Source organism: Schistocerca piceifrons, chromosome 7 (genome assembly GCF_021461385.2).
Source record: "Schistocerca piceifrons isolate TAMUIC-IGC-003096 chromosome 7, iqSchPice1.1, whole genome shotgun sequence".
NCBI classification, from domain to species: domain Eukaryota; kingdom Metazoa; phylum Arthropoda; class Insecta; order Orthoptera; family Acrididae; genus Schistocerca; species Schistocerca piceifrons.
The window spans coordinates 451,429,032-451,442,693 of NC_060144.1; the positions used below are offsets into that span (position 1 = coordinate 451,429,032).

General features: G+C 42.3%; 1 protein-coding gene across 1 annotated transcript in view; it reads right to left on the reverse strand.

Annotated features, from left to right (window-relative positions):
- LOC124709009 (A disintegrin and metalloproteinase with thrombospondin motifs 7-like) overlaps nucleotides 1-13,662 on the reverse strand; it is a 552,648-nt gene that overhangs the window by 383,909 nt on the left and 155,077 nt on the right. The window contains exon 6 of the mRNA XM_047240641.1: nucleotides 2,050-2,174. Coding sequence (XP_047096597.1) covers nucleotides 2,050-2,174 — 125 coding nt within the window. The remainder of the gene's footprint in view (nucleotides 1-2,049; nucleotides 2,175-13,662) is intronic.

The following is a 13,662-nucleotide window of genomic DNA, read 5'->3' on the forward strand; positions in this document are numbered from 1 at the left end:
CTACCTAATGAACAGTGTGCGGACACACATTAGTGGACATTCATATGTGGTGTGCCGATCCTTCGCCTTTGCGATGGCTAGAACTCTTCTGGGGACACTTTCAAAAAGGTGTCTGGAGGTCTATGGAGGAATGGTAACCCGTTCTTCCTCAAGACCCCAAACCAAAGGAGATAGTGATGTTGGACACTGGTGTCTGGAAAGAGGATGAGGTTCAAATTCATCCTAGAGGTGTTCCTTTGCGTTCATGTCGAGAGTCTTGGCAGGCCAGCACATTTAAGTAACAAACCATTACCTTACAGATGCTGCTTTATGGTAGCGTGTATTGCCACGCTGATACAAACAATCATCGTCTCCGAACTGTGCCTCTAATGTACACAGCACAAAACGCTGTAAAATATGTTCATACCCTCCAGCATTTATCGTTTTATGAAGAGGGATGTGCGTCGGGACCACTCCCTAACTGCGAAAAACACCCTCATTCCGTGAGTCCACCTGCCCTATACTTCGCTGTTGGCACTACATATCATGGCAGGTAACGTTCTCCAGGCAGTCACCAAATCCAACCCCTTCATTGGATTTTCATAGGATATAGCACGATTCATTACTCCAAATCACTTGTTTCCAATCATCCACTGTTCAGTGGCGTCGCTGTTTGCGCCATCTCAAAGGTCGCTTACCACTGACTACAAAAATATGTGGCTTATTAGGTCCTACTTGATCATTGTACCCCATTCTTTCCAACCCCCTGCGCACAGTCACTGTGCCAGCTAAACTGCTGATAGCACTTTGGAACTCACGAGTGAGTCCTCCCGCCGGTTTCGTGCGGTATTTTACGGCCACCCTCTGCAATGCTGGACGGTTCCTATCCGTCAGTACATGGTATCTGCTAGGTCTTGCTTTAGCTGTGCTTGTTCCTTCACGTTTCCATTTTGCAATCACATCACAATCAGTCGACTTTTGCAGCTTTACAAGAGCCGAATGCACTTGATGGATTTGTTAATCAGGTGATATCCAATAACTAGTCCACGTTCGAATCTCATCTGACTGACCCATTCTGCTGTCAAATGACATCTGGTGAACGATTCCGCATTACAAAGGGGTGTTCGGAAACTTTTGATCTCTATAGTGGATACAGGGTATTTCAAAAAGATTTTCATTACATTTGACCTAACTACGTATGCTACATGAAAGAAAATACAAACTTGGGACGAATTAGAACTTCAACATCGAAAGTAAATGTTTATCAACATCGAAAGTAAATGTTTACTTTGGCGCCAGTTGTAAGTTGTCGGATCACGTGCTTGCCAGCAAGAGTCTCCTTTTTCGTCGAATCGAGGCGGTGACAACACAGCGTAACGAGATGTTTCGCATTTCAGCAGGCGCAAATCAGTTTCATATGTGCGAGGTGATTTTCATCGGAAGTACGGAATCAACATGGATCGATCATGCGGATGGGGATTACGCACTGAACCATTGGACTCCACGGTTGGCTGGTTTCACTGTATGTAAATTTTTCTTTAATGTTGGGGGACTTAGACTATCTACCCGTTTGTCTTTCCAACAAATTTGGGTGAACTGCGAGGCTGGACAGCAAGAGCAGCGTATGCAATAATTCAGATATGTTGGCAAAAATTTGGTGTGAGTTTGAAGATCCGCTGCCTGTTTCTCGTGCGTTCGCTGGAGGACACATTTCACCTTTTTTGAAAGGTAAATGGAAACTACGATTCTAGACATAATTGTAAAAAGTGCCAAACTATCAGATATACTCTAGTAAGTCTGTGGGTTCTTTTGGAAAAAAAAAACTTTGCAGCCCTGTGCTTAACTTAAAGTTCACTCTGATTTTCTATCTTAATTCATATCGATGATACAGTCTTGTGAGATTTGATGGATCTCTTAGAAACAGTCTGTACATTGTCTTCGATGCGTTCCATAACTTCCTTAACGGAACGACAGTATGTAAGTCAACGAGGAAAAGTCTCTTGTGGGAACCGTAAACAGAACACAATGCCATGAAAATAATTTCTCCTTCCACGGGGAATGTCCTCTCACCTGGTGAGAAGTACAGCGATATCATGATGGTTGGGATGCGATATGTCCTTTGGGTTGACGCCAACTTGCCACTTGCAGAAGCTTGCCAGCGTCTTCTCAGCATCCGGCGAAATCTCAAGATCCATCTGCGGTGAACGTTTGACAGTCCGCTAAAACGTGTCTTTTGTGGTTAAACTGCAACGATGCACAACATATTTAAACAGAGCTATTAACTCTACAGGCTGGCACTAAGCTCTTGTGTCAAGACGAGATAAGTCGTAGACTGAGTACTTTCACATGTGAAACAAAACGTTAGAGGCATATGGTTCTAATGCAACGTACTTGATAATGGAACGAAAGGTAGTAAGACTTTTATATTATTCGTGGTGATGCATCTATATTTTTCGCAAAAGTCACTGTAGATTCCGTGTTATTCAAAGTGACTAGTGCCTTCTTATTACCTGTTTCAAAAGAGTGTTTGATGTTTTTCCCAGACAGACAATTCATATACTTATTAGTTTCTCTAACTTGTTCGCAATGACTGAGATGTGCTTGACGTTGTAGTTTCCGAACTTAAGATACCTATCTCAGTGTACTCAGTCTGGAGTCAACTATTTCGTTTTGACCAACAGGTTAGAGACACTGTACAATGTGTGTGGTGAGAAGTTTACCAGTACTGAAAACTGAACAGCTTTTCATATAAGATGTAATGCTTGCTAATTAGAACAGCGCTGAAGCAACAAGATGTTCCGATAATAATATGAAGGTTATCCGGAAAGCAAAAACATAAGTCCAATTAAAATTGAAGGTCTTTTACATTTCACTTATGTCGCTACTGTATTAATGCTCTGTTCTCTACAAGAACCAATTCACAACGTTTCAGTTGTGATGCTATTTAGCTTATAATCTGAACTCAAAGTGGCTGTATCGATTCCGGATGCCACAAACTGTGAAGGTTTTGTGAATAGTTAACAGCTGTTAAATTCATCGGCACGAGTCGGTGCCAATGATATGAACGGACAAAATTTGGAAAATTGAGTCGTTAATTTGGTGGGGGAAATGGTTCTAGAGTGATAAGTTTATTGAAAATTTCTACAGACGCTTGGTGCCGGTATCTCTTAATATAACGTATTGACAATTATCGTGGCTTGTAAATAATATAGGGGCAATTTTCAGGACTGTGTTGTCTTGAGTGATGCTTAAGAGGGAGAAAGAGCAAACGAAACACATCAGTCATATATCAACTGCAGCAACTCGTACCCTCTGATTATGTATGAGCATTGACGCTACTTACAAGGAAAAAACAAGCACAACTTTGTTCTAAACATAAAAATAATCTTGGAACATACACTGTGCAGCATTTGATGGCTTTTCTGGCGTTCTGCGACTCATACTTAGACCTCAACGGAATTTCCGCAGCGACCAGTTGCGTAAGACCCAGCTGTTCTTTCATGAGGTCCAGAAAACAGTAGACAAGGCAACGCAGTTGGTGCTGAGTTTCGTCACTTTCAGAGCGCCTTCACTACAGCTGCATGCCACCTCATAGTAAAGAAAGTAATTATGGAGTTCAGAAAGTAAATTAGGGGTGTAAGGTACAGTGAAGCGACTCTAACAGCCTCTCCTGTACAAATGTCAACCTCACCTACCCGAGTTGCAGCTAAGGATTGCTGCACGGTACACCCTGTTATTGCTAACGAGGCTCTGACGACCGAGTGTTTCCCGGGATAAGGAAACGCCCCCTATCAAGTGCCAACGGTCTCAAAGAGAGCGGATGAGCGGATAGAGGCAGGGCACTCTCTTGTCCTTGGAGTGAGAAATTGCTCCTAAAGGCGGAAGAACTTCACAGTCAACGGCATAGGATGGAGAAGGCAACGGGAAACCACTCCATTAAAGATCACTCAAGATATCCCAAGAATCAGTAGCGCACCATGCCAGAATCTTCTGTTAAACATAAATCCGGAGTAATAGTCCCCCAATCGGATCTCCGGGTGGGGACAATGGAAGGTCAGGCAAAGTTGAAGAATACACTAAAAATAGCAACATGGAATGTAAGAACACTCCTCCAATGCGGGAAATTAGAGAACCTCAAACTAGAGATGGACAGAATGGGAACAGACATAATAGGAATATCTGAGATGCGATGGCCTGAACCAGGAGACTTCAGATCAGGAAATTATCGTATCATTCATACAGGTACTAACCAAGGAACAACTGGAATCGGTGGAGTTGGAATAATTCTAAAAGGAAAACTCGGGAATCTAGTCACAGGATATGTGCAATTTAACTCTAGGATAATACTAGTCAAAATTGGAACCAAACCAAAGAACACGGTAATAGTACAAGTCTATATGCCGACATCGGCAGAAGAAGACGATGTAATAGAAACAGTGTATGAAGACATCAACAAAGTTATAAATTATGTTAAAGGTGAAGAGAACTTAATTATAATGGGAGATTGGAATGCTAGTGTTGGAGAAGAGAAAGTTGACGGAATTGTAGGGAAATATGGTCTAGGAGATAGAAACGAAAGAGGAAGCCGGCTAATTGAATTTTGTGCCAAAAACAAGTTGGTCATAGCGAACTCCCTTTTCAACCACCATAAAAGAAGAAGGTACACGTGGAAAGCCCCAGGAGATACTAGAAGACACCAAATCGACTATATATTAGTAAAATCGCGTTTTAAAAACCAAATCAAGGATTGCAGAAGCTACCCGTCTGCGGATATTAATAGTGATCACAACCTTGTAATGATGAAATGCTTACTCAAACTCAAGCGATTAGAGAGAAAAACGAACAAAGTATGGAACAGAGATAACCTAAAGTCTGAAGAACTAGTGATCCCTTATGCACGGAAAACTGATGAGATGGCATCAAACATTATTCCCGGGAGTACTAACGAGGAGTGGAAACAAATCAAAGAAGGCATACATAAAGCAGCAGAAGAATTTATTGGGAAAGCCAAACCTGTAAACAGGAAAGAGTGGATAACACCTGAAATAATTTGTCTAATGGAAGAAAGAAGACTATACAAAAATGCCTCTGACGAGCAAAGCGAAAACAAATATAGAAAGCTTAGAAACCAAATAAACAGAGAATCTAGGAAAGCAAAAGAAAATTACCTCAACAGCATTTGTAAAGAGGTGGAGGAAAACATGGTTAAAGGAAAAACTGACTTGGCCTACAGAACAATAAAACAAAACTTTGCTAAACGGAAAGTAAAATCTTCAGGAACTATAAAGAACAAAGAGGGCAAGGTACTATTTGGATATGACACGCTGAAGAGATGGCAAGAATACATTGAAGAGCTATATCAAGGAGACCCTCTAACAGATAATATGATAGAATTAAGCGAAGAAGTAGAGAAAGAAGAACTAGGGGACACAATTCTGAAAGATGAATTTGAAAAAGCACTAAAAGAACTACCAGATAAGAAAGCGGCAGGTGTTGATGATATACCTTCTGAACTAATTAAGAAATCAGGAGACAAAATGAAAGCTACATTACTGCAACTCATACAGAAAATATACAAAACAGGTGAAGTTCCTGAAGACTATCAGAAATGCATCATATTCCCCATACCTAAGAAAGCATCTACTATGGACTGTGAAAACCATCGAACACTCAGTCTTCTTTCACACGCATCAAAAATTCTAATAAGAATAATTTTGAAAAGAGTTGAAAACCAATTGAATAGCACTCTAAGTGAAGACCAATTCGGTTTTAGAAGCGGTGTAGGGACGAGGGAAGCAATCTTATCTTTAAGACTAATAATTGAGAAACAAATTTCCAAAAACAAACAAGTATTTATAGCCTTCGTAGACCTCGAAAAGGCATTTGACAATGTTGTATGGCCAGAAAGGTTTAGAATTCTGAAGAAGGCTGGTCTGAAATACAATGATAGAAGGATAATCTTTAAAATATACCAAAATGAAACAGCCTTAGTTAAGAAGGAAAACAAAGAAGAAACAGCAAGAATAAGGAAAGGAGTGAGACAGGGATGCCCACTATCTCCAGTAATTTTCAACGCATATATCCAAGAAGCAATAGACAAAATAAGAGAGAATATTGAAGTAGGAATAAAACTTAACGGAATGAAAATAGATATGTTGCGATATGCAGATGATATCGCCATAATTACAGAAAGGAAAGAAGATTTAGAAGCCGCACTCAATGAAATGGAAAACACCTTAAAAGAACAGTATGGAATGAAAATAAATAAGAAAAAGACTAAAGTGATGGTGAGTGGCGCCCTGAACTACAATGAACCCATACGAATAACAATAAAGGGAGAGAAACTAGGGCAGGTTACAGAATTTAACTACTTAGGTAGCAAAATAACAGCAGATGGAAGGAGCAAAAGTGACATTAAAAACAGAATACAACTTGCCAAAATAGCATTCAATGGAAAAAGAAACTTACTGACGAGTAGAAATGTTAGTTTAGACGTAAGAAAGAGAGTCATGAAAACCTATGTGTGGAGTACAGCCCTTTACGGATGTGAAACTTGGACTAGTGGAAAAGAAGAAAAGAGAAGATTAGAGGCATTCGAAATGTGGTGCTACCGGAGAATGGAAAAAATCAGCTGGCGAGACAAGGCTACAAACGAAGATGTCCTCAGAAGAGTGAAAGAAAACAGATCTCTTTGGCGAAATATACAGAAAAGAAGAATAACCTTCATAGGTCACATTTTACGGCATAACAATTTCATTAAGAGAATATTAGAAGGAATCATTGAAGGAAGAACTCGCCGAGGACGACCTAGATTAAGCTACATTCAACAAGTAATAAATGACATCGGGTGCCAGACCTATGCAGATATGAAGAAGAAAGTTGACAAAAGAACGGAATGGCGTGCTGCTGCCAACCAACCTGTGGGTTGATAACCGAAGAAGAAGAAGGAAGAAAGTAAATTACCATGTCATCCCAAGCTAAGATCGCTGCGTAATTACAGTGGCGCATTGTCAGAAGAGATTATATGATCTAGGTTTCCTGCAGACACAGTTCTGATGCGATACGGATGACAGTGCATCACTGTGTGCGAGTCAAATGGCACGACGACTGGAAACTGAAAGCTGAAGTTCGCGGATATTGCGATTCTTGTGGGCAAAACGTCTAAATTGCATACAGATTCACTGTGTGTTTCTGGCGGTATAAGGACCAAGTGCAATATCGCGACCAGCTGTAATGGAAGGCAGCTGATCGGGAAGGAAAACTATCGAAATCGATTGCAGACGACAATTCGAGGGCAATCGATCAGCTTATTCGCAGCAGTCGCAGATTTTACAACGATCGGGACGTTCACACAGCAGTTCCCGAAAGGTTTCGTTACCAAAGAGTGCATTTCAATCGTCGTGCACTAGGATGACTGGTAGAATATTCCGACTGTTTTTACAGAGACTTGGTGCCTATGCTGAAAAATAGTGTCATTTATCTGTGCCACTATGAACTGCAATGCAGCACCGAATTAAAGTTACTTGTCCTGCCATGCTAATGTGTAATTTGCTTTTTGAAGTTCATTCCCACATGCAAATGAAATATCATAACAGAGATCCGATATGACTGAAGATTTCCTAGCAGGCGAAACTCGTTGTTAAAGGAGAGGTAGCGCCAGAAGTAAAGGTAGGGTATGATAAATCTCAAGGTAGCGTGATAGGATCAATTATGTTCACTGTATGTATAAATTAGCTGCAAGATAAACACCAGTAGCTCTATGACGCTGTTTGCAGACGATGCACTTGTGTAATGGAGGTGAAATCATTAAAAATTTGCTACGAAATTGATAGAGGCTAACATACGATGAATTACTAGTGGAAATATTGGCAGCTGGTTCTAAGCAAAGATAAATGTAACTAACTGGGTGTAAATAGAAAGTAAGTTACACATGTCGTTCCACGCTAACACCATTAAGCAACAAGACTGGTGCATTGCCAGAGGAGAGTACATGTTGAGAGTGTCCTGAAGACACAGTTGTGCTGCAGTACGAATAACAGGTACATCACAGGTTGGGAGTGAAAGGGCGCTGCTACTTTAAACGTACTTCAATGCTGAAGTACGCGGGACAGTATAATTCTTGTAAGAAAATTAAGTTAAAGTTAGCACATACTCACAGTGAAATTCTGGCGGCATATAGACCAAATGCAATGTAGTCTCCAGCCGAAGTGAAATGGTACCACCAGTTTGACCAAAGCCACACAGACGTGTGTGATGCTGTGTGATACTGATGGAAATATTTACTGGAAGAGCCCCGAGGAAGACTAATTTACGAACGAAAGCAGGTCTTCTTGAATATTGTTCCTTGTTCTGGAGCCCTTTCCACGCTGAATGAACGGAAGAGGCAGAAAGTATTCAAGGAAGAGCTGCACGATTCGTCATGATGCGAAGGGCCAAAGTGAAGAGTTCCTATTTCCAGGGATGATGATAGTAACAAGTATAATATTACCGCACGATATTCAAAAAAGGAAAACGTAATGACTATATAAACTACAGTGGCAAGAGACTTCTAAACACTGGCTGCAGACTATACTCAAAGATCATCAAAGATTAGTTCAGACTTTCTTTGCACAACAGTTTTTAGCATGGATAGGGACTGCAACTGCTGTGTTCGGATGCAGGCTGAGTTGGCATCCCTTCGCTCCCAGCTTCAGGCAGTGTTGGCTTCGGTCACACAGCTTGAGGCTGTTGCCAATGGGCATCACTGTGGGGTTCCGGATGGGGGTTTGTCGGGGACGGCCAGCTCGTCCCACGCATCCCCCGATCGGACTACGACTGTGGTTGCCCGGGATACTGCCCGCGTTGAGGCTGATCCCTCACCTGTGGTAGAGTGGGAGGTCGTCTCAAGGTGTGGCAGGGGGCGAAAGACATTTCGGAGGGCTGAACGGAAGGCCTCTCCAGTTTGTCTGACGAACCGGTTTCAGGCTCTGTTTCAGGCTGATACTGATCTTCAGCCTGACATGGCTGCTTGTCCTGTTCCAGAGGTTGCCCCTCAGTCTGCAAGATCCGGGCGGTCGCAGAGGGTGGGCTTACTGGTAGTCGGGAGCTCCAACGTCAGGCGCGTAATGGGGCCCCTTAGGGATATGGCAGCAAGAGAGGGGAAGAAAACCAATGTGCACTCCGTGTGCATACCGGGGAGAGTCATTCCAGATGTGGAAAGGGTCCTTCCGGATGCCATGAAGGGTACAGGGTGCACCCATCTGCAGGTGGTCGCTCATGTCGGCACCAATGATGTGTGTCGCTATGGATCCGAGGAAATCCTCTCTGGCTTCCGGCGGCTATCTGATTTGGTGAAGACTGCCAGTCTCGCTAGCGGGATGAAAGCAGAGCTCACCATCTGCAGCATAGTCGACAGGACTGACAGCGGACCTTTGGTACAGAGCCGAGTGGAGGGTCTGAATCAGAGGCTGAGACGGTTCTGCGACCGTGTGGGCTGCAGATTCCTCGACTTGCGCCATAGGGTGGTGGGGTTTCGGGTTCCGCTGGATAGGTCAGGAGTCCACTACACGCAACAAGCGGCTACACGGGTAGCAGGGGTTGTGTGGCGTGGGCTGGGCGGTTTTTTAGGTTAGATGGCCTTGGGCAAGTACAGAAAGGGCAACAGCCTCAACGGGTGCGGGGCAAAGTCAGGACATGCGATGACCAAGCAGCAATCCGTATTGTAATTGTAAACTGTCGAAGCTGCGTTGGTAAGTACCGGAACTTCAAGCGCTGATAGAAAGCACCGAAGCTGAAATCGTTATAGGTACAGAAAGCTGGCTTAAGCCAGAGATAAATTCTGCCGAAATTTTTACAAAGGTACAGACGGTGTTTAGAAAGGATAGATTGCATGCAACCGGTGGTGGAGTGTTCGTCGCTGTTAGTAGTAGTTTATCCTGTAGTGAAGTAGAAGTTGATAGTTCCTGTGAATTATTATGGGTGGAGGTTACACTCAACAACCGAGCTAGGTTAATAATTGGCTCCTTTTACCGACCTGCCGACTCAGCAGCATTAGTGGCATAACAACTGAGAGAAAATTTGGAATACATTTCACATACATTTTCTCAGCATGTTATAGTCTTAGGTGGAGATTTCAATTTACCAGATATAGACTGGGACACTCAGATGTTTAGGACGGGTGGTAGGGACAGAGCATCGAGTGACATTATACTGAGTGCACTATCCGAAAATTACCTCGAGCAATTAAACAGAGAACCGACTCGTGGAGATAACATCTTGGACCTACTGATAACAAACAGACCCGAACTTTTCGATTCTGTATGTACAGAACAGGGAATCAGTGATCATAAGGCCGTTGCAGCATCCCTGAAGATGGAAGTTAATAGGAATATAAAAAAAGGGAGGAAGGTTTATCTGTTTAGCAAGAGTAATAGAAGGCAGATTTCAGATTACCTAACAGATCAAAACGAAAATTTCTGTTCCGACACTGACAATGTTGAGTGTTTATGGAAAAAGTTCAAGGCAATCGTAAAATGCGTTTTAGACAGGTACGTGCCGAGTAAAGCTGTGAGGGACGGGAAAAACCCACCGTGGTACAACAACAAAGTTAGGAAACTACTGCGAAAGCAAAGAGAGCTTCACTCTAAGTTTAAACGCAGCCAAAACCTCTCAGACAAACAGAAGCTAAACGATGTCAAAGTTAGCGTAAGGAGGGCTATGCGTGAAGCGTTCAGTGAATTCGAAAGTAAAATTCTATGTACCGACTTGACAGAAAATCCTAGGAAGTTCTGGTCTTACGTTAAATCAGTAAGTGGCTCGAAACAGCATATCCAGCCACTCCGGGATGATGACGGCATAGAAACAGAGGACGACACGCGTAAAGTTGAAATACTAAACACCTTTTTCCAAAGCTGTTTCACAAAGGAAGACCGCACTGCAGTTCCTTCTCTAAATCCTCGCACAAACGAAAAAATGGCTGACATCGAAATAAGTGTCCAAAGAATAGAAAAGCAACTTGAATCACTCAACAGAGGAAAGTCCGCTGGATCTGACGGGATACCAATTCGATTCTACACAGAGTACGCGAAAGAACTTCCCCCCCTTCTAACAGCCGTGTACCGCAAGTCTCTAGAGGAACGGAAGGTTCCAAATGATTGGAAAAGAGCACAGGTAGTCCCAGTCTTCAAGAAGGGTCGTCGAGCAGATGCGTAAAACTATAGGTCTATATCTCTGACGTCGATCTGTTGTAGAATTTTAGAACATGTTTTTTGCTCGAGTATCATGTCGTTTTTGGAAACCCAGAATCTACTATGTAGGAATCAACATGGATTCCGGAAACAGCGATCGTGTGAGACCCAACTCGCTTTATTTGTTCATGAGACCCAGAATATATTAGATACAGGCTCCCAGGTAGATGCTATTTTTCTTGACTTCCAGAAGGCGTTCGATACAGTTCCGCACTGTCGCCTGATAAACAAAGTAAGAGCCTACGGAATATCAGACCAGCTGTGTGACTGGATTGAAGAGTTTTTAGCAAACAGAACACAGCATGTTGTTGTCAATGGAGAGGCGTCTACAGACGTTAAAGTAACCTCTGGCGTGCCACAGGGGAGTGTTATGGGACCATTGCTTTTCACAATGTAGATAAATGACCTAGTAGATAGTGTTGGAAGTCCCATGCGGCTTTTCGCGGATGATGCTGTAGTATACAGAGAAGTAGCAGCATTAGAAAATTGTAGCGAAATGCAGGAAGATCTGCAGCGGATAGGCACTTGGTGCAGGGAGTGGCAACTGACCCTTAACATAGACAAATGTAATGTATTGCGAATACATAGAAAGAAGGATCCTTTATTGTATGAGTATATGATAGCGGAACAAACACTGGTAGCAGTAACTTCCGTAAAATATCTGGGAGTATGCGTGCGGAACGATTTGAAGTGGAATGATCATATAAAATTAATTGTTGGTAAGGCGGGTACCAGGTTGAGATTCATTGGGAGAGTCCTTAGAAAATGTAGTTCATCAACAAAGGAGGTGGCTTACAAAACACTCGTTCGACCTATAGTTGAGTATTGCTCATCAGTGTGGGATCCGTACCAGATCGGGTTGACAGAGGAGATAGAGAAGATCCAAAGAAGAGCGGCGCGTTTCGTCACAGGGTTATTTGGTAACCGTGATAGCGTTACGGAGATGTTTAACAAACTCAATTGGCAGACTCTACAAGAGAGGCGCTCTGCATCGCGGTGTAGCTTGCTCGCCAGGTTTCGAGAGGGTGCGTTTCTGAATGAGGTATCGAATATATTGCTTCCCCCTACTTATACCTCCCGAGGAGATCACGAATGTAAAATTAGAGAGATTCGAGCGCGCACGGAGGCTTTCAGACAGTCGTTCTTCCCGCGAACCATACGCGACTGGAACAGGAAAGGGAGGTAATGATAGTGGCACGTAAAGTGCCCTCCGCCACACACCGTTGGGTGGCTTGCGGAGAATAAATGTAGATGTAGAAATGTAGATGAAGAATATTAGAGAAGCTATTATTTCTGAAGAACAAAGTGGATTTAGATCAGGTCGTTCATGCACAGAAAATATGTTTGTAATTAAATACATCATAGAAAAACACAGAATTTAATATAGAAACCCGTATGGCTTTTATCGACCTTGAGAAGGCCTTTGACCGTGACAGTCGTGATAGCCTTTGGAGTATTATGTCTGAACGTGGATACCGCTTCCACCTAATAGCGGTAGTGAATTTACAAATCTACACGCACTGTAATGAACGCAAGCAGGAATCGATTCGAAGAAATACTTTTAACCAAGGCATTAGACAAGGGTGTGAAGTATCACCTAACCTTTTTAATATCTACATTGACTTCATTATTCGCAAATGGAAATGTGAAGTAAACAAAGGAATTAAGATAACGAATGGGGTATACCTAAATGTACTTTTCTTTGCTGATGACATCGTTATTATTCAAAAGAATAAAGATGACCTCCAAAAATCAGCATACTAGCTAAACGAAATTTGCAAGAAATGCAACTTTAAAACTTCTCGTAACAAAGCGAATTTAATGGAATTACGAGGAAAATATCCACTGAGGTCAAAAACTTTTGGGCAATTCAATTTTCGAACAAGTGTCTCAAATCTCTCATTCAGGCTACGCTACAAGTTTTGATTTGGACCCTGATACTGAAAATAAAACATACAAATTCTAAGCTGTCTGCGGTACTATTAGCAGAACATTGGTCCATAATGTACAAAAAGAAACCATCATGAAATTCTATAAAGTAATGACAGTTCCGTTGTTATCCTACGGTGACAAAAAAAAGAACTCAAAGAGCAGAGATGACATTCTTAAAAAAAGAGACATGATTAGAAACGAAGGTATTACAATAGAATTAAATATTTTCAGCATGAATGAAAAAATTCAAAAATATCGTGAAGATTGGAAACAAGGCTTCATCAGAATGCCAGGTCACAGAATTCCTCAGAAGATCCTGAACTACAAGCCGAATCGGAAAGAGATAGTGGAAGGCCTAGTAAAAGATAGGAATGATTCTGTTTTTGAGTTCGGAGCAGGCAATAGCCTAATCCTTGAAAGGAAGGTGATGGTGATCAGTACCGATCAACAGGGAAGGATAACTTTATATGTTACTAGAAAGACGCAGCAAGGCGGAACATACATAGCTGCCTGTTATCAACGAAAG